General features: G+C 45.9%; 1 protein-coding gene across 1 annotated transcript in view; it reads right to left on the bottom strand.

The window, feature by feature from the left end:
- Positions 1–20,548, bottom strand: part of TRABD2B (TraB domain containing 2B) — a 540,364-nt gene that overhangs the window by 69,039 nt on the left and 450,777 nt on the right. Inside the window, exon 5 of the mRNA XM_006126436.4 lies at positions 20,208–20,298. Within this exon, the coding sequence (XP_006126498.2) occupies positions 20,208–20,298 (91 nt within the window). The remainder of the gene's footprint in view (positions 1–20,207; positions 20,299–20,548) is intronic.

A 20,548-nucleotide genomic window follows, 5' to 3' on the forward strand; every position in this document is an offset into this window, starting at 1 on the left:
GCTGCCCAGATGTTCAGCTTACAGGGAATACTATGTGTGTATTCTGAAGATTGCATTTGCTGAGGACAAAAAAGGACTCAGACAGGAGACAGGAGGGGAGGATGGACTGACTATTCACTGAGGCTGTTTCACAAGAGCGAGAGACACCAGGCTCTCGACGTGTTTTTGAACAAAAACAACATTTCATGATTTCTGCTCGGGGATGCAAGGAAGTTCAGCTTGCTTCCTGTAAGGAAAACCCCATACCACAAGAAATGAAACATCGAGCAAATGAAAACCACTTGCGGTGTCATTCCCCGGAGCCTGCGATGTCATTTCAGAAGCATCTTTCTGGTTGCGTGTGTGTTTTGGAGCATATGTTTGTTTGGTTGAAAATGCTTTATCCAAGTGCCAGTTTTCGGAGCAGGTATCTTGGCGTCTCATTCATGGTGCAACGTAGCAGCGTAACATCCCTCCCCTCAAGCAACACCAGGGCTAGCACTGAAAGCCTGCCAGGCATTTAGCTACTTTGTAGCACTCTGGGTGCTGTGCTTCCGTACTGTAGTGCGATGCTAGGACAGCTTGGAAGCCTCTTTGCTCATTTTTCCTTTCCCACAGTGCAGTGTTGTCTCTGCTAATGTGTTTATGTAAGACAGAACACAATGCCTGTTTGGTAGTGAAGGGCTTTTCATGTGAAACTTTCTCTCAGATTTCCAGTCAGATCTCTGTATGGGTTTTCTTAAAGTAAATTGTAACAATGAATCCTTTTGGACAGAATTAACTCAGCGTCCTGTGCCCTATACTGTTACCAAATGGGGGAGATACTCCTGTGGAAGGGGTGGAGTGGGGGCAAGGTGGGGCCTGTGAGAGGACGTTGCCCCATGTCTGGGGCACTGGGGTGCTGCCTCAGGCTTCCCTCAGGATGGCCCTGGTGCTCTCTGTACTCAGTGTCCCCTTGTGGTCAACCATGACCTAACAGATCACTTGCTCTCCTGCCAACAGTTGCTCTGGTTTCTCTCAGGCCCCTGGCTAAGCAACTGTTTTAAGTCTGCCCCTTCTGGGGCCACAGCTGTCCAAAGTGAAAGTCCCCAAATGACTCTCAGGCAGATAAAAGCCTTCTGCCATCTCCAGGGCTTTTCCTCAGCTTCTCTTTGGGACTTAGCCTGCAGCCTTCCATGGGGCTTGATACGTTTTGCAGTGGGTTTGTCCACACCCTTCCTCAAGGCCAGTCAGGGAACAGAACCCAGTCTGACTCTGGACCCTGATCTGAACAGAGAGCTCTGCTCCTTTAGCTGTCCTGACGTTTTCCCTTCCTACTCAGACTCTTAAATTACCCTCTGGGTCTCTGTCTCTTCCCTGATTAATCAGGGTCTCATCCGGAGCTTTCCCCTAGCTGCTATGAACTTCCTACCTGGAACTTATTCCCTGGGATTTGTTATCAATTAAGCCTGGCCCTTCATCTCTGTGAAGGCCGCCACCTTCTGCTCTTTATTGGTTACTAGACGAGGGGGGAAGTCACAAGCTTTCTGTTGGCGCTCCTCAGGCAAGGGCTAAGGGTTGGGGGTAGGAGTTTGGGGCAGGGGAGCCACTTACCTGGGCAATATGGTGAGCCCCATCCCCAGCTGGCCACTCCCCTCCTGGCGTGGCTGCCCCCAGTGGTCACTCTGCAGTATAGCTGTCCTCTGTGCTCGCTGCCCCCAGTGGTGACTGTGAGTACAACACCCCTTCACTCAGTCCCCTCCCTTTCCATGTAATGGGAAACAGTCAAATTCCAGATACATCCCATTTTCCTGGTATAACCAAACCTTGGCCTTGTTTTAAGATAGGATAAGAGGAAGCTGCCTACCAAATTTGGAGGCGTACTTGAACAAATGGATTCACAATTTGCAGACAGGCAGATACACAAATCTCCCTCTCTCTCTCATCTCAGACCCCAGAACCTCTCCTGCCTACCCCTGTAATACATCCCTAACTTCTGGCTGAGTTAATGATGTAAACACGTCACGTTATAGAGAATCTACCATTTACTCTAGTTTAAAACAGCAAGTGACCCTGGCCCCCTTCTGCAAAGAAAACCAACCCTCCTCAGGGTCTGCCAATCTGACCTGCAAGAAATTTTTTTCCCAATGTCCAGTGTGGCAATCACGTGAACCCCAGGCATGAGGGCAAGATCCAGCAACCAGACACCTGATTGCCTGATTCCCCCACAGGTGGGTCACATTTTGCAATCAGGTTGGCTTAGTCCCAGGCTCTGTAACCCCCTGGGGCAGCCGTCTCAGTTACAGAACCATAGGTCTACAATGGAGAACACCACATGAGGAATTCCATGCCTTTTCCTAGCTTTTACAGGATAAGAAGAGCAAAGTAAACATCAGGTGATTTTTCTGACTCTTCTAACTGCATTTATTCCAAAGAATACACAACATTGCCACCTTATGCTGAATCCTATCCTAAATACCTGGACATATACATCAGTCGTGTCTTAGAATGGAAGTACAGGATGAACCTTTGTAGTCTGGCATCCTTGGGACCTGACCAATACCAAACCATAGAATTTGCTGATCACAGGAGGTTAATATTGTCTAGCAGCATTACTAGCACTTCCACTGCTTACTGGGCTCTTAGAAGACATTTAGGGGTAAATTATACACTGAGAGCCAGGACTGGTGGCTGTAAACAAACTTTATAGAACTGCTGGAAACTTGGCCACATCCATGATAAGTAGACATCTGGCAAACTAAAATCATGCTAGACCACGGATGTTGTTAGATCAGAGAATGCTGCAGTACAGGTTCAACCTGTATCATCGTCCCTTGATTCATTTGTAAAATTCTTATTTAACATGAATATGTGGAGAAAGTGAATAAGGAAAAATTATTTACTTGTTCCCATAACATAAGAACTAGGGGTCACCAAATGGAATTAACAGGTAGCAGGTTTAAAACAAACAAAAAAGGGAAGTATTTCTTCACACATATCGTACAGTTAACCTGTTGAACTCCTTGCCAGAGGATGTTGTGAAGACCAGGACTTTAACATGATTCAAAAAAGAGCTAGATAAGTATTAATGGATCTAGCCTCCATGAATTTATCAGTTAGGACAGGTAGGAATGGTGTCCCTAGCCTCTCTTTGCCAGAAGCTGGTAATAGGTGACAGGGGAGGGATCCCTTGATTATTACTTGTTCTGTTCACTCCCTCTGAGGGTATGTCTACACTACCCCCCTAGTTCGAACTAGGGGGGTAATGTATGCATACCGAACTTGCTAATGAAGCCCGGGATTTGAATTTCCCGGGCTTCATTAGCATAAAGCCGGCGCCGCCATTTTTAAAAGCCGGCTAGTGTGAACCCCGTGCCGCGCGGCTACACGCGGCACGGACTAGATAGTTCGGATTAGGCTTCTAATCCGAACTATCTGTACGCCTCGTTCCACGCCGTTTCATTTAAATTAAAATGGCTGCCACACTGTGCCGATCATCTGTTTGTCAGCACAGTGCTGTAGTCTGGACGCTCCGCGATTGACATCAGAGGCATTTGTTGACCTCCCTGTTATGCCTCCTGGGATGAGGTTTACCGGGGAGATCGACAAATGCCTTTGATGTCGACCGCGGAGCGTCCAGACTACAGTGCTGTGCCAACAAACACCTGATCGGCACAGCGCGGCAGCCATTTTAATATAAATGAAGCGGCGATTATTTAAATCTCTGCTTCATTTCCCTCTGCCGAGTAAACAAATCTACATGCCTCTGGCGACAGAGGCATGTAGTATAGACGTACCCACACAGACACTAGTTACCGTTCTGCATTGCACAGTCTCTCCTCCATGTGTTTCATTTCATTCAGCCTGGCGTCTCTGTGGTGATGAACAAACAGAAATGGGTGGAGCAGAGACCAACTCAGCGCCTTCACAGGAGGTTTCCCTAGGCTGTGCAATGCAAAGCACCAGCTGGGGAGGTTATGCTGTGAACCGGCGCTAGCCAGGCTGAATGCTGGGACTGCCTATCCTCATCGACTAATCGACTGATCGACAGAAAATCTGTTGACTAATCCATTAAAAAAGTAATTGCATTTTGACATCCCTATTTCCCCCTTCCATGCTGGGGCCTCCACATTTATTTACTGACAAATAACATTTGCAAAATTTTACAGAATTTTAAAATAGTATGTGCAGAATTTTTTTTTTGGTGAAGAATTTTTACTTGTTTGGGGTAGAACTCTCTTTGGAAAAGACTGAGAGGGGACATGACAGCTGTTTTCTTTATCTAAAAGGGTTTTACAAGGAAGAGGGAGAAAAATTGTTCTCCTTGCCCTCCGATAATAGGAAAAGAAACTAGGCTTAAACTGCAGCAAGGAAGGTTTAGGTTGGACATTAGCAAAAATTTCCTGTCCGGGTGGTTAAACATTGGAATAAGCTGTCTAGGGAGATTGTGGAATCTCCATCTCTGGAGATATTTAAGAGCAGGTAAGATAGCCATCTATCAGGGATGGTGTAGATGGTGTTTGGTCCTGCCATGAGGGCAGGGGACTGGACTCAATGACCTCTCAAGGTCCCTTCCCGTTCTAGGGTTCTATGATACTATGATTCTAGCCGTGCATCTCCCAAGTAGAACAACTGAAGTCAATGGGTTTACTAATAATAATTCTAGGAAAAGGCCTAAGCAGAAAAAATTCAGTTTTCACCAGGCTCTCCTAACTTCTTGCCTTGCCCCTTCACTAAAAATGTGTGTGCCAATCCCAAATTTGGATTTTTCTATCATAAGAACATAAGAACGGCCAGACTGGGTCAGAATGAAGGTCCTTTAGCCCAGTATCCCGTCTTCTGACAGTGGGCAATGCCAGATGCCCCAGAGTGATTGAACAGAATAGGGAATCATCAAGTGTCATCCTGTCATCCATTTCCAGTCTCTGACAAACAGAGGCTAGGGACACCATTCCTATCCATCCTGGCTAATAAGTATTGGGGCGCCTCACTGAAAAATCTCTCTCCTCAAAAGAACATCTTCATATTGGCACTATCGAGTTGTTGTTTCGATAGATGGCAGTTGTTCATTTGTTTCCCAGGCTACATCTAGATTACGGAGTTTTTCCGGGATACTGGAAGTATTCTGGAAAAACTCCGCCGCGTCCAGGGAACACCTCTGCTCTTCCGCTTTTTTTTGCAGAAGAGCAGATGTGCTCTTTCAGAAACCCTGTCTTCCTCCTTCCATGAGGAAAAAGGGCTCTCCTGAAAGAGGAGGTTTTTCCGAAATTTGGCTCCGTATAGACGGGCCAAATTTCGGAAAAACCTCTTCCGACAAAGCTATCAAAAAAGGTACGCATATTGCGCTCTGCAATGTGCGTACCTTTTTCCAATAAAGTATTGTATGGGGGCAGGGGACTGGACTCAAAGACCTCTTGAGGTCCCTTCCAGTCCTAGTATTCTACGATTCTATGATTGTAGTCTAGATGTAGCCCCAGACATACCTACCTGATTCCTTTTGCCAACTTTTTTTTCATAGAGACATTCTCATTCCTCCTTCTCCTTGAGATGTAGCACATCAGGGAGTGAAAGGGGAAAAAGTTAGTGTCTTTCCGAAAGGATTAATGTTAATTAAGTTTGCAGGGGGGAAAGAGAAGAGCTGAACTTGTGCTCCCTGTAGTTCAGGAAGCATGAAGTATTGCCTTGTGCACTGATACGCAGGAGGCTGCCCTCGACACACATAGAAAGTGGAGGAGTTGCTTTGCTGGGAAGTTCTGACTAAGCTAAAATGATGTGAAACACAGGAATTTAATCTCCAGGAAATGGAAACCAGATTGGTGTGATCCTCACTTGGAAGTAGCATGAACTGTGGGGAAGGGTGAACCACAAAAGGTTCTGACAATTCCTTTGGCTCACAGAAAGAAGAACAACTTTGGCTGCTTCTCTAGCCCAGAGGTTTTCAAACTATGGGTCATGACCCAGGACTGGGTGGTGGAATGTCGGGCACTGGGTTTCATTGCTGCAGGGGATCAGGTGAGCAGTGGGGGGCTAAGTTAGGCTGCCTGTCCTGGCACAAAACTGTGCTGTGCCCCAGAAGTGGCTGGCAGCAGGCCTGGCTCCTAGGTGTGGGGGGAGTCTAGCGCACAGGGCTCTGCTCACGGCCCTTTCCCTTAGCACTAGCTCCACACTCCCATTGGCTGGGGACCTGTTGCTGGCTGCTTCTGGGGTGCAGCCTGGTCTGCAGTGATAGGAGAGGCAGGAAGCTGCCTTAGCACCCCTGCTAACCGGGAGCGACTCGAGGTAAGCCACTCCTGCCACTGCCCTGACATTCCCCAAAGCCAGAGCCCCCTCCTACACCCCAAAGCTCTCCTCCTCAGCTCCGCCGGGAGCCCACACACTGTAGTCAAATATTTTCTTCAACCGGGTCATGAGAAAAAAAAGCTTGAAAAACACTGGTCTAACATATATCAGAAGGGGAGCTTGATAATCTATTTGCAGCAAAACAGTTACATGATGGATTTTGATCTTTTCAAATGATCAGGAATGTACTTTGATTGTTAGTCATAACAATTCACTGGGCTTTATATGCAAGCATTCCGGCATGTAAATTACTTGCCGACTGGTTCGTCAAATAGTTGCCATTTGTCATTCATTAGTTCTGCAACTGGATTTTGAGGAGTGCTTACTTGTATCTGTGAACTCTTACTTACACCACTTGTTCCACTGAAGTGAAGACACTCAACAACGTAAATACTCCACAATCTAGCCCAGTATCACAGGTCACCTAAGTCCCATGGTTTTGTTTCTGGGGGAACATCTTCACTCGCTGCGTCGGAGTTTGACATTCTGGTGTTCAATTTAGCAGGTCTAGCACAGACCTGTAAATCAAATGCTGAGGGCAGCTCTAATCAGCGTCTGTACTCCTTGCAGTCACGAGGAGTAAGGGAAGGCATTTGCAGTTGTTGCTCCCCTCAGCCCCCAAAGTGTGAATGGTGCCAAGCTCAGCTTAAGGGAAGCCGACTCCACCTACAAATTCTATGTAGCTGGAGTTGTGTACCTTAAGCTGACCTTCCAGGTCTAGTGTGGCCTAGATGACGTCCAAAATCACATAGGACATCCAAGATGGCCATGCACCATGGCACACGTGAAAATGTGTTTGTAGGTGTATTCATGGTGAAAATGCGACTATTCTCAGCATTTTCCTTTTCAGCAACTATTCTTGCGAACTGAATTTTTTCTTGCTGGAATGTCAGCCAGAAGGCTAATATAGGCTGTGTCCAGACTCAAGGGTTTTTTCAAAAAAAGTAGCCTTTTTTTGAAAAAACTTCACTTGTGTCTAGACTACAGCCGTGTTCTTTCGAAATTAAATCAAAAGAATGCGGCTTTTCTTTCGACGGCGGTAAACCTCATTTCACAAGGAAGAGCGCCTTTTTTCGAAAGTGCTCTTTCGAAAAAAGGCGTTCTTGAATGCAAACAGGGCGTTTTTGAAAGAGACCATCCAGACTGCCTGGGTGCTTTCTTTCGAAAAAGCGGCTTGCTTTTTCAAAAGTACTGGTTGCAGTCTAGATGCTCTTTCGAAAGAGGCTTGCAGTCTAGACGTAGCCATAGAGAAAAGACCTTGGAATCTCTCTCTTCCCTCTTTGTTTGTAGGAAACCATCCAGGTCAAACACTTCCTTCTACATATCATGCGGAATTACTTGCCGTTGTGCTGATGAGTAGTTCTAATGATTACAGCACATCCCACAGACGCCGCTGTTAAAAGGGATGGTTCTGGAAGTAGAAAAGCTAGCAGGTCAAATGTGTGAGGCCTCTTTGCATGACAGTATGATAACGTGGGTTGAGAAAGTCGACATTGGGTAGACTGAGTGACTGCAAACACACTGCAGGCTTGCCTAGATAAACGCAACAGTCTTTCAAATCACAAGATGCCACTTGATAGCTTCGTACCACTTGAGCTGGTACAAAGTGTAGCAGCCCTTTAGTCCGCACTGATATCACCGGAGAATGAAACAGACCCAAGGACAAGTGCAATGCAATCACTGACAGGACAATCTCCCACGTAATCACTCTTGCCTCAATCCTGTTTTTAGCGAGTATGGGCCAAATTTTCCACTGGTGTAAACTGGGCACAACTACATCGACCGATTTTGGTCCAGAATCTCTAGAGCTAGAGGAATAGTGATAGAAATGTAGCCGTGTTAGTCTGGGGTAGCTGAAGCAAAATGTAGGACAATGTAGCACTTTAAAGACTAACAAGATGGTTTATTAGATGATGAGCTTTCGTGGGCTAGAGTCTGGCCCAATAAAGCTCATCATCTAATAAACCATCTTGTTAGTCTTTAAAGTGCTACATTGTCCTACATTTTGCTAGAGCTAGAGGGTCATTCTTTCTCCTTTCTGATTCATTCGGTAGCCTCCCTGATGGGGACACCAACAAAGCTGCCTTATTATTGCCAGCTCTAGCACTGGCTCCTGTCCTGTGGAGAGCGATCCCCTAGGAGGCAGGCCAGAAAAAGCAACCCATTTCCTGTAGGCCATGAAACAGCCAGAATGGGCCAGATAGAAAGACCATTGATGTGCTGCAGAGTCACTGTGGCCCTGGACAAGGCGGAGGAGGAAGGGACGGCACTCCCCACCTGGAAGGGGCGGGGCCTCAGGTGGAAGGGGAGTGGCTGAGGCAAGCCTCCCTCAGGCAGCCCTCAGAGCTCACCAGAGCATACCACACAGGGCGCCAGCACTGATTTAAAGGGCCCGGGGCCCTGGTCACCTCCATTGCTGCAGTAGCAGCCAAGATGGCTGGGAGCTCCAGCTAGTTTAGAACTGCTGGCCAATTGGCCTCCCTCCTCATTGTCAGGCCTGAGCGGCAGCTTTCTACTGCCTTTAAGGGCCGTTGAATTAGCTCGATGAACCTCAGCTGTAGCTTCCTAGGCTAAGGACCTGGGATCATAGGAGCTCTAGGAGCGCCGTGCAAAAGGCTGCCTAGGAATACGAGACTCTGGCAGCCAGGGCTCCCCAGTAGGGGGCGCTGCAGAACTGGGAATAATTTCATTTTTTTTCCTGGTAAAACTAATCTTTTCTTTCAGAAGGTGCCCAGGAGCCTGCGTGTGGCATCAACAGCATGGCAGAGACTGGCCATAACTCATCACTTGCTATGAAGGGAGAGAGTCTTTACATTTTCACCGAGATCTCTGCTTCCCTGCCCCTGATTTTGAAGCCTTTCCCTAATATTTAGCCACCTCTTCTCTAGCAAAACTGTAGCACTCAGCTCATTTGTTTGATGCTGCCCCTCAGGGTTTTCTTCTGTGGTCGGTCTCTAGCAGAGCGCCCCAAGGATCAGTTCTAAGACTGGTTTTATTCAACATCTTTATTAATCACCTGGATGTGGGGATGGATTGCACCCTCAGCAAGTTTGCAACTGACACTAAGATAGGGAGAAAAGGTAGATATGATGGAGGGCAGGGTTAGGGTCCAGAGTGATCTAGACAGATTAGAGGATTGGGCCAAAAGCAATCTGATGAAGTTCAACAAGGACAAGGGCAGAGTCCTGCACTTGGCACAGAAGAATCCCAAGCATTGTTACAGGCTGGGGACGGAATGGCTAAGTAGCAGTTCTGAAGTAAAGGACCTGGGGATTACAATGGATGAGAAGCTGGACATGAGTCAATAGGGTGCCCTTGTAGCCAGGAAGGCTAATGGCATCTTAGGGTGCATTAGGAGGAACATTTCCAGCAGATCTAGAGAAGTGATTATTCCCCTTTATTTGGCTCTGATGAGGCCACATCTGGAGTATTGCGTCCAGTTCTGGGGCCCCCACTACAGAAAGGATGTGGATGCATTGGTGAGGGTCCAACAGAGGGCAACCAAAATGATTAGGGGGCTGGAGCACATGACCTACGAGGAGAGACTGAGGGATTTGGGTTTGTTTAGTCTGCAGAAGAGAAGAGGGAGGGGGGATTTGAGAGCAGCTTTCAACTTCCTGAAGGGAGGTTCCAAAGAGGATGGAGAGAGGCTGTTCTCAGTAGTGAGGGATGGCAGAACAAGGAGCAATGGTCTCAAGTTGCAGTGGGGAAGGTCTAGGTTGGATCTTAGGAAAAATTGTTTCCTTAGGAGGGTGGTGAAGCACTGGAATGGGTTATCTAGGGAGCGGGTGGAATCTCCATCCCTAGAGGTTTTTAAGTCTCAGCTTGACAAAGCCCTGGCTGGGATGATTTAGTTGGGATTGGTCTTGCTTTGGGCAGGGGGCTGGACTTGATGACCTCCTGAGGCCTCTTCCAGCCCTGGGATTCTATGATTCTATGATAAGAATAGAAACTAGGGGTGTGGGCAAAGCTGCAGCATCCCTAGACAGTGCCTGAGGTTGTAGCTGCTGGCCACGCACCTGGGATCCTGGATGCTACCAGTCACAGTCTCAAAGTCCTGGCTGCTGTCTGCTCTGTGCACAGGACTAGGCTCCCGATCCTGGGCCAGGAGTTGCAGTGACTGGTCCTGTGCCCAGGGTCATGGCACCAGGTCCTGGGCCCCACATCTGGGGCTCTGCTCCCTATCCCAACCTTGCCCCCTCAACTCCTGTCTGCACCAACTTACGAAGGGAGCTTTGGCCCCAGATTGGAGGGGTGTATGAATTTGAGTGGACAGAGGTAAGGGAGGCTTGAGATAAAAAAAATAGGGGACCACTAGCTTTCAGCACCCTGTTCCAGCACCATTGTTTCTATGGGGTCAGTGCCCCATGAATATTTCTTTAAAATCAATTGAATGTCAAGGGTCAATAAGCTGCATTCCAGGTGTAGCCTGCCTGTTTCGTCCTGTACTTTCAGCAGCTCAGTGTGTGCTTGCTACTCACCCTGGCTGCGGTAGATATATTTAGGGGCACAGTGCGTTTGCTTGCACTATGGCTATTACTCTTACGTGCAGATCTCTTGCATTCTGGAACTTACACATCAGTGAAGTGAATTAAAAGGACAACAGGAATCAGATAGGTTTCACCATGACCCATAAAATACAAGCCTTATGGAAGTAATAAGGGGAGGCCATTGCCTTTTCATTTAGGGTGGCATAAGAGAACATAAGAATGGCCATATTGAGGGTACAGCCAGACTACAGAGCTGAGATATCCCAGAAAAGCTCTGCTTTTCTGAAAATTTTTTTGGAAAAGCAGATGCATTTTTTCGGTATCCCTGTAAACTTCATTTTACGAGGAAGAAGGGATGTTCTGAAAGAGGCTTTTTTTCTGACAATTGGCCCAGTGTAGATGGGCCAATTGTCAGAAAAGCCTCGTTCGGAAGAAAAGTGGAAAAAGATACGCAAATTGCGCTTTGCAATTTACGTATCTTTTTCGGATAGATCTTTGTAGTCTAGACATAGCCTGGGTCAGACTAAAGGTCCATCTAGCCCAGAATCCTATCTTCTGAAAGTGACCAATGCCAGATGCTGCAAAGGGAGTGAACAGAACCATGAATCATCAAGTGATCCCTCTCCTGTCATCCATGTCCAGCCTCTGATAAACAGAAGCAAAAGCCACCATTCCTACCTCTCCTGACTCATTAGTATTGATTAACCTAACCTCCATGAATTTATCTAGTTCTTTTTTGAATCATGTTAAAGTCCTGGTCTTAACAACATACTCTGGCAAGGAGTTCCACAGGTTGACTCTGCACTGCATGAAGAAAAGCTTCCTTTTGTTCGTTTTAAACCTGCTACCCATTAATTTCATTTGAGGACCACTAGTTCTTATGTTATGGGAACAAGTAAATAACTTTTCCTTATTCACTTTCTCCAGTCATGATTTTATAGACCTCTATCATATCCCCCCCTTAGTCTCCTCTTTTCTAAGCTGAAAAGTCCCAGTGTTTTTAATCTCTCTACATATGGCACCCATTTCAAATCCCTACTCAGTTTTGTTGCCTAAATCATTGTTATAATTTAGTTGGGATAGGTCTTGCTTTGAGCTGGGGGTTGGATTCAATGGCTTCCTGAGGACTCTGCCAGCCCTAGGACTCTATGATATTCAAAAGTGCTTAAGAGCCAGATTCTCAAAGGTATTTGGACACCTAACGATGCAGCTAGTGAATGTCCAACTGTACTGACGCAGGTAAAATACTTTGATTTCCATGGGAGTCTAGCCTGCCAGGGCATTTTGTAAATTCCATGAGGGCTCTAATCTATAAACTTTAGCTGCCTAACTACCTTGGTCAAGATGACCATTAGGCGCTCTGAAAATGCCCTCCTTAAGTTCCTCCGCTCCATCAACAACATCAAAATGCACTTTGAGTGGACTGCAATGCAATGCATATTTTTTAAATTGGAACTATTTTTTTAAACCTAAAAAAAAATTGTCCTCAAAGTATATTTGCTGGGTGACTTGGAAAAACATTTGCATTTTGTTTTCCTTTTTGGATCCCATCAGAGCCCCTAAACAGAGGCTTCTGACGATGAACATCTAAACATGTATCTGGTAACCTCGCCCCAAGATAACAGCAAACATATTTGGCTTGTGCCTCTTTCACTGAGGAAGGGAACACATTCCACAGAAAATCAATCTTCTCTCTCTCTCGCCGCTCCTTCAGAAAGCAGGGAGGGGGACTTTTCTGCCTCTTAGAAGATTCCAATCGCTTGAGCAGATCAGTTGCCGCAGCTGCTGCAAATTTAATTTGAAACGGCAGAACTAAAAGATCAATTCAGGAAGCACCTGTGGCCAGTGATTCTCTATTGTTCAAGAATTCTTAGAATCTACTCCACCGTTCAGCCGTGTGCCAAAGTTTTATGTCCTGGATACAGTCTCGTAGGCCAACAAAATGCATGGTAGTACCCCTTTCCATCGAACAACTAACTCTGCTGGGTTGTATATTTAATGGGATGCTCTTAGTGAAAAGGAGAATATAGGCTGTGCTTTTATTTCCGTCCTTCATCTCTTGAGGCTATACTGCAGAAATTAATTACCATCCTCCTACATAGGCCTCACATATCAGTAGAAGCAGCAGCTGATACCTGGAATGAACCTACATGCTGCGCCAGTCCAGAGAACTGTACAGCATTCACACTCTTCCATGACTTGCTCGTGGGTGAGGAGTATGGCCTTTGGGATGGCTTGTCCTGAAGTCTTTATGCACAGGAGAGTTTGGGTACCACAGTTGTCCAGCACAGGTGAGATGTGTCCTGGAGTCTTTCTATATAGATCTATTGAAAAGCCTGCTCATAAGCTGATCTTTCATTTTCATGGGCTTGGGAAAAGGATCATCTCTGCTCTTCTCAGACCATGACTCCACCTACAGGCAGATCGACGCTCTGGCGATTGATCTTCTGGGGTTTGATTTAGCATTTCTCTTGTCGACCTCCCCCTGCGGAGATGGTGCCAAGCTCAGCCGAAGGTACATCAGCTCCAGCTATTCTATTTAAGCTGACCTTCCCCCTGCAGTACAGACTTGGCCTCAATTACATTTCATATTTGGTTGAATGTACATAGTTAAGATTTCAAGTAGAACACTTTGGATTTTATTCTTTGGATTCTACTTTGGTGCTATTTGAGTCTCACACTTCTTCTAACACACATGATCAAACCCAGTAGGTACTTCCAGAGAGAAGCTGAGCATATACTTGTCCTTTCTGAAACTCAAACAGATTTCACAGCCTAAATGAAATGACCTCAGGTGCGATCACTTGGCTAGGAACCTATTTGCAGCTTTCTTTAATTTTCCTGTAGACTATTCTAGTTCAAACTATTTATAAAATCCCAGGATCTGAAACCCTAAAGACAAACATGGCCTGTTGGTTCATTGCTCTGCCAACGTAGGATTGTTCCCTTTAGCATGGAGCAGGATGTCCTGTCAAGGTTAGTTGAAAAGTTCCAAATAGGAGGCCTTCTGACTTTTCTCTAGTCTAATATAACCTACTGCCTGGAAACTTCTTTTGATGTCTAGACTAAATGTTCCCTTCTTTAATTTTGCCCCTTTTACACTTACATAAGCCTCCATGTGCGATCCTAAATGATTTCTCTCCATCAATGTTCCCCTTTTCAGATATTGTCCTCCCCATCTTCTCATTTAACATTCCCTTGGCCAAGCTAGACACATGGAACTATTTTAAATCTTTCTTGCAACGCAAGCCATCCATTCTGCCCATGACCCCGGCCAATCAAGAGTCCAGCCAATCTTCACTGAACTCCTTTTTTTTCCTCTCCACTCCAGCTTATCTGAGGAAGTGGGTTGTGCCCACGAAAGCGCATGACACTAGATACATTTTTGTTAGTCTCTAGGGCTATGTCTAGACTACGCTGAAGTTTTGAAAGAGGATATGCAAATTGCCACGGATTTGCATATCTTCTTCCGATCTCACTTTCGAAAGTGGAGCTTTCAAAAGTGAAAGTCGTCGGGACACAGTTTTCTCGGCAACCCCCTCCTTTTTCGAAAAGCCGCTCTTCCTCCAAAAAATGAGGTTTACGCAGTTTTCTCCGTGGAATTTGCATATCCTCTTTTGAAACGTCAGCATAGTCTAGACAAGCCCTAAGGTGCCACCAGGCTATTCCTTTTTGAACTCCTTTTAGTTTCTCAACTAACTTTTGCCAGTATAGCAACACAGTGATTTCCTCTTCTTTTATGCCACTGTAATTCCATTCAGATCAGCAGAGATTCTCCTAGTCTGCATTGGCACAAATGAGAGGACACTCAGACCCATTATTATTTCGTGTGCAGTCTTACGAAGTTCATGCAAAAGCAACCAGGTTCCTTAAATTTATGTCTCCCTGCATGTGACTCAAAAGTGTATGGGACTTTTGTTTTGAGCCACGCTCATATTTGTTGTCCATGACCACCACTAGGTGTCTCTTTCAGCAAAAGGACTTCCCAGGACTTTCCCTCCCTTTTTGTGTATTTGTACTTAAATCAATTTAAATAGCTTTAAAAAATAGAGGCACTTGTACAAACTTCAGACTCCCTACCACTCCATATTACAACATACACTCAGCACCATTAAATAGTCAGTCAGACAGGAACTCAGCCAGTCAGTTGACTCCAAAAATCGTTCTTTCTGCTCCTCGTTATGCTGGGAGCATACCCTGAGCATGCCCAGAGGTGGCCAAATACCGATTATTTCAGACCAAGGGGGGAAGCACCTTCCATGGCTCCCACTTCTCAACAGCTGCCTTTCCTTTACAAAGGAGACCTGTGGGCGCATAGCAGGGGAGAGAGATAATCCTTCAGATAGGAAGTGCATGTGGTTTTCGTTATTTTCCTTTCAGGCCACTAGGTTCCATGTCTCCAAAATGAATCTCCCTTTGCTATTTTCTACGTCTCTCACTTGCTAAACGTCACTCTCCATTCGGAGTGATGTTTGCAAATCAGTGTTACCCGTACATTTCATGAACATGCCATTTAACCTTTGTGTAGACCACTGGGGTGCGTCTACACAGCAGCAATAAAGTTGAATTAAGCGACGCAACTTCAGCTACATCAACTGTGTAGCTGAAGTCGAAATAGCTTAACTCGGCTTTATTGCTGCTGTGTAGACGCACCGCAGTGGTCTATACAAAGGTGTAAATGGCATGTTCATGAAATGTACAGGTAACACTGATTTGCAAACATCACTCCGAATGGAGAGTGACGTTTAGCAAGTGAGAGATGTAGAAAATAGCAAAGCGAGATTTGTTTTGGAGACATGGAACCTAGTGACCTGAAAGGAAAATAATGAAAACCACATGCGTTGGCTACCTAAAGGATAATCTCTCTTCCCTGCCATACATCCACAGGTCTACACAACAGGAAGTTTAAGGAAGAACTCTCTTCCTCCGACTTCGCTTACTCCTCGTGAAATGAGGGTTACCATGAGTTGGAGTAAACAGTTCTCCCGCTCGACATTATTTCAAAATAGCGGCTTGCAGCATAGACATGCTCTTCATCATTGAGGAATAATGTCAGTTATTCCAAAATAATGCTGCTGTGTAGACTTACACTTGGTGAAGACATGGAGTAAAATCTCCACAGCTATGGCTATGTCTCTTTAGGCATTTATGCCCTATTCACCAATGCCATACCCAAACTCCATAGTATACTACTAGACAACAACTCTTCCTAGTTTAATCTAGCTCACATAGAATCATAGGACTAGAGAGCTGGGAGAGATCTCAGGATGTCATGTAATCCATCTGCCCATGCAGAGGCAAGTTTATATAAACTTCCTTGACCATCCCTGGTAGCTATTTGTCTAACATACATATAAATATCTAGCACAGGACTCCTCCCTCTCCTTTCATATCCTTGCTACTCCATAGCATGCAAGTTTTTTACGATTCTTTTTTATGGGAGCGGAGAACAACAAAAACACAGAGTCCATGGGTTTAGGAGACAGAATACAGCAATTTACTAAGTCTCTCATATAATTCTACATCAGGGCCGGCCCGAGCCATTCGCGCACCTCGAGCCCCGGGAGCGCGGCGCCACCCCCGGGCACCTGGCGCATGCGTGGCATCACCCCAGGTGCGTAGAGCATGTGCAGTGCCGCCCCTGCCTGGCCCGGCAGCCCTGTTCGGCGCCCCCTACAATGGGGCACCCCGGGCGGTAGCCTGGTTGGCCTGTACCTTAGTTCGGCTCTGTTCTACGTCATACTCTCTTGGACTGGAGCACCAAGAATTTATGGTTTTAATTAGGGCTGCTCAAAAATCTTCAAATGAAACTTTTTTTTACAAAAAGAAGAGTAGGTTTCAAACAATTGACACTGCTACTGGAAAAGGTCTTACTTTTTTTTTTGTTGGAAAGCAGAGCCCCAACCCTCAAAATGTTAGGAATCTTTGTTTTTATGTTTTTTATTAACCATCAACATTATTCATTAAAATTTTGATGAACGCTAACCCAGTAGTTTGTTTTCATCCACATTTGCCATGGGTGAGGAAGGGGCGAGGACCTTTTCCGACTCTTTTCAGTTAAACTCCACAAACTCTTCCCATTTACTAAGTATTTCAGTCTTTCTGTCCCTAGTGACTTTCCATTTCATCGCTGACCGCATGTCCTTCTTTCATTCTGATGCCTTTTCATTTCTCTCTCCTCCTGATATTATTTAACTCTGAAGTTTTATTGCTGAACAAACTCTGTGTGTGTGGCATTTAGGATAAACTTTGCGTCAAGGATACTTATGCAGGAAAATAATGTATCCCATTCCATATGAAGGATTGCAGGAATTTTGCAAACAAGGTTCAATCAGCCAAATGTTAGGACTGTATCAATCTTGACAGCGTCTATATACACAGAGCACAAACAGGCAAGATTTGTTAACCTTGCAATTGCTCCTGCATACTGAAACTCACCTCATTTTAGCATTGTACCCTGTTGGTCCCACTAAGGACAGGAAAATGCTACCAATTGGCAGATTTTGGCAACTTCCTGCAATATCCTAGAGAGACCTTATTGAATTAAGTTTAAGTATCCTAAGAGTCCATTGTATTGAATGAATCATTTATATATGCTTGTGAGCTGGGACTAAAAGGTTTAAAACGAATAAAAGAAAGTTCTTCACACAGCGTGTAGCCAACCTGTGGAACTCCTTGCCAGAGGAGGCTGTGAAGGCTAGGACTATAATAGAGTTTAAAGAGAAGCTAGATAATTTCATGGAGGTTAGGTCCATAAAAGGCTATTAGCCAGGGAATAAAATGGTGTCCTTGGCCTCTGTTTGTCAGAGGCTGGAGAGAGATGGCAGGAGACAAATCGCTTGATCATTGTCTTTGGTCCACCCTCTCTGGGGCACCTGGTGCTGGTGCTGTCGGTAGACAGGATACTGGGCTAGAAGGACCTTTGGTCTGACCCAGTACGGCCGTTCTTATGTTCTTATGTTCTTATGATTGTATGTAATCTCTTGATGGGGGGAGATGTGTGAAGTGTAAGAGCCAGAAGCTAAAGGGACTCTAAAGAACAGGGGTGGGCAACCTGTTGCAGACGAAGAGCCAAAGTAACGGTGGATACAGCACAAAGAGCTGAGGAAAAAAGTTGTTGAGCAAACCTCCCCCCTTCAAAAAAAAGCCGCAGCACGTTTAAGAGTGGCCATTTTGAAGTCTGCACCAGCGTCCCGTGCAGACAGAAACACGCTGCCCTTTTCAGAGTCACGAGCTACGGGTACGAGAGCCACAATTTTCTTTTTGAAGAGCTTCATGCGGCTCATGAGCTATGGGTTGGCCATCCCTGATATAGAAGAATGTGCTAGGCAAAAATGGGTTTGGGGAACAAAATATATTAAACTGTTTCCCTCGGGAATTTCTCGGGAGATGTGAATGTGAATTCCTTACCTCTGGGTATGCACAAATCCAGCCTTTTGAAAGTATTCCCCAAAGAGTGGACCATTGTCCTCCAATCATCTGTTACAAGAGGCCAAGATCAAAGGCCCAAGCTGTATAAAGAAAAGATTGAACTACTCCGGGCCATGCTGGTTGTGAATCTGAGACTGTGATGAACTTGTAACCTGTCGGTAAAACCCAGCAGTGGACTTTGAAGGACTGACACCTGAAAGGCTGGAACTGGGATGACATTGGGTAAACCTTTTAGCATGCATTTAGGTTCTCGTATTTTTTTTTCTCTCTGGATTTTTTTTAACATCAACAATAAATGTTCTTGTGGATGCAGAGTGATGTACTAATGTACCATGGTAGGTCATTATGCTGTTCATGGCCTCTGGAGCCAAAGCAAAGCACAGACTTTGGTCTATTTAAGCCATTTAGCTTGCTGGGAATCGCACATTGTAGGCAGGGATCAGTGCAGCCAGGAAAAACCCTAGTGAGGCACGAACGAGATATAAGCCCCTGCCCAAGAAAGGTGATGATTGAGGAGCCAGAAGCTGAGAGTGGGTGCCCTTCACAGGCCATAGGGAGGGAACACAGCTGAAGTTGCTCAGAATTGAGCCATTAGAACTTATTTCTAGCATGTGTAACTGCTACCACTTGTAACGGCCACCAAGTGGATTTGAACCTAGAATCTCTGGAGCTGAGTATAGGAGCCTCTACCCTCTGAGCTAAAAACCAACTGGCTCCCAACCCATGCTGTAGCAGTCTCTTGGTCTTAATTATTGCTGTGGTCTAAGTACCACTTGCATTGCTCAGTAACCACACTAGGGCTGTGTCTAGACTGGCAAGTTTTCCACAAAAGCAGCTGCTTTTGTGGAAAAACTTGCCAGCTGTCTACACTGGCTGCTTGAATTTCCGCAAGAACACTGACGATCTCATGTAAGATTGTCAGTGTTCTTGTGCAAATACTATGATGCTCCCGTTCAGGCAAAAGTCCCTCTTGTGCAAGCTTTTGCACAAAAGGGCCAGTGTAGACAGCTCAGATTTGTTTTGCGCAAAAAAGCCCCGATCACAAAAATGGCGATCGGGGCTTTTTTGCACAAAAGCGCGTCTAGATTGGCACGAACGTTTGTCCGCAAGTAGTGCTTTTGCGGAAAAGCGTTCGTGCCAATTTAGATGCTCTTTTCCGCAAATGCTTTTAACGGAAAACTGTTCCGTTAAAAGCATTTGCGGAAAATCATGCCAGTCTAGACGCAGCGTAGATGTGTGGGTTACACATGGGTTTGCTAACACTCTGATGGAGAAACAATGTCCGCCAATGTTAGCTGCATTTCCCTGGATAGAACTCCTCTCTAGGTGGGCACTTTGTCTGGTACACAGATGCACACACGAGCCCTTATAGGAAAATCATTATCCCTCTCTTGAAAAGAGGGGGGCCAAGCATAAAGAAGCATCAATATTAGCTCCATGGCAGGTGCATCGCCAGCAATACGCCACAGCCCTGACGTGCTGAGGTGAAGGGATAGGGGAAGAGGCAGTTGCAAAGCTGACCGGGGAAGAAACTGACAAGGACAAGGGTAATTCTTAACAATGGAATGGTACCACCTCTCAATGCATTGACCTGTTCTTGTGTCTACCATGGTGCATCTGATCTCATGTGCACTAAGAGCGCTGGGGGGGCGGCTACACCTCCTGCCTTGAAGTGGTTTCCATCATCTATAGGGTTTTGCAGTTCAGATCAATGACTCTCAGCACCCCCCACTACATGAACGGTTGCAGCACCGTTGGCATGAATAAGTAGCATCCATGTCAACACCAGTGACAGGAACTACCTACTGCCACAGTGTCGCACAATCGATGTAGAGCTGCTGGCATTTCAGATGCCGTCCATTGAAACAAGGACCTGTCACTACATAGGGAAGAAGGTAATGCACCCTCCCCATTCAATAACATAACCTTGCTCCCTTGCAGAAAAAGAGAGAGAGAGAGAGGCTAAAGGATCTACAGGCCGCTGCTTACGTTCCAATAGGTTGTCCAGCAGGGGTATGCTCCACTTCAAAGCCAGCCTGTCTCAGCACATCAATCACGGTGTTGTTACCCAGGAAATGACCTAAAACGGGGACATAAAAACAGCAGCATCACTCACACTGCTTGGGGAAGGCCCTTCCTCCTTTGGACACAAGCACGGAGGTCCTGACTCCTGAACAGGACTCAGCTTCTCACAGCTTGGTCCACTATGGCTCTTTGAGCAGTAGGAAAGAGACTAGCCAACTGGTAGCCTAATGCGCTGACCTATGTGGGCAACAGATCAATCAGATGGGCGAGCAACTGAAGGGCCAATTCTCCAACTGTATCTTGGA

This window comes from Pelodiscus sinensis, chromosome 9, assembly GCF_052426305.1.
Source record: "Pelodiscus sinensis isolate ZL-2025 chromosome 9, ASM5242630v1, whole genome shotgun sequence".
Taxonomy (NCBI): domain Eukaryota; kingdom Metazoa; phylum Chordata; order Testudines; family Trionychidae; genus Pelodiscus; species Pelodiscus sinensis.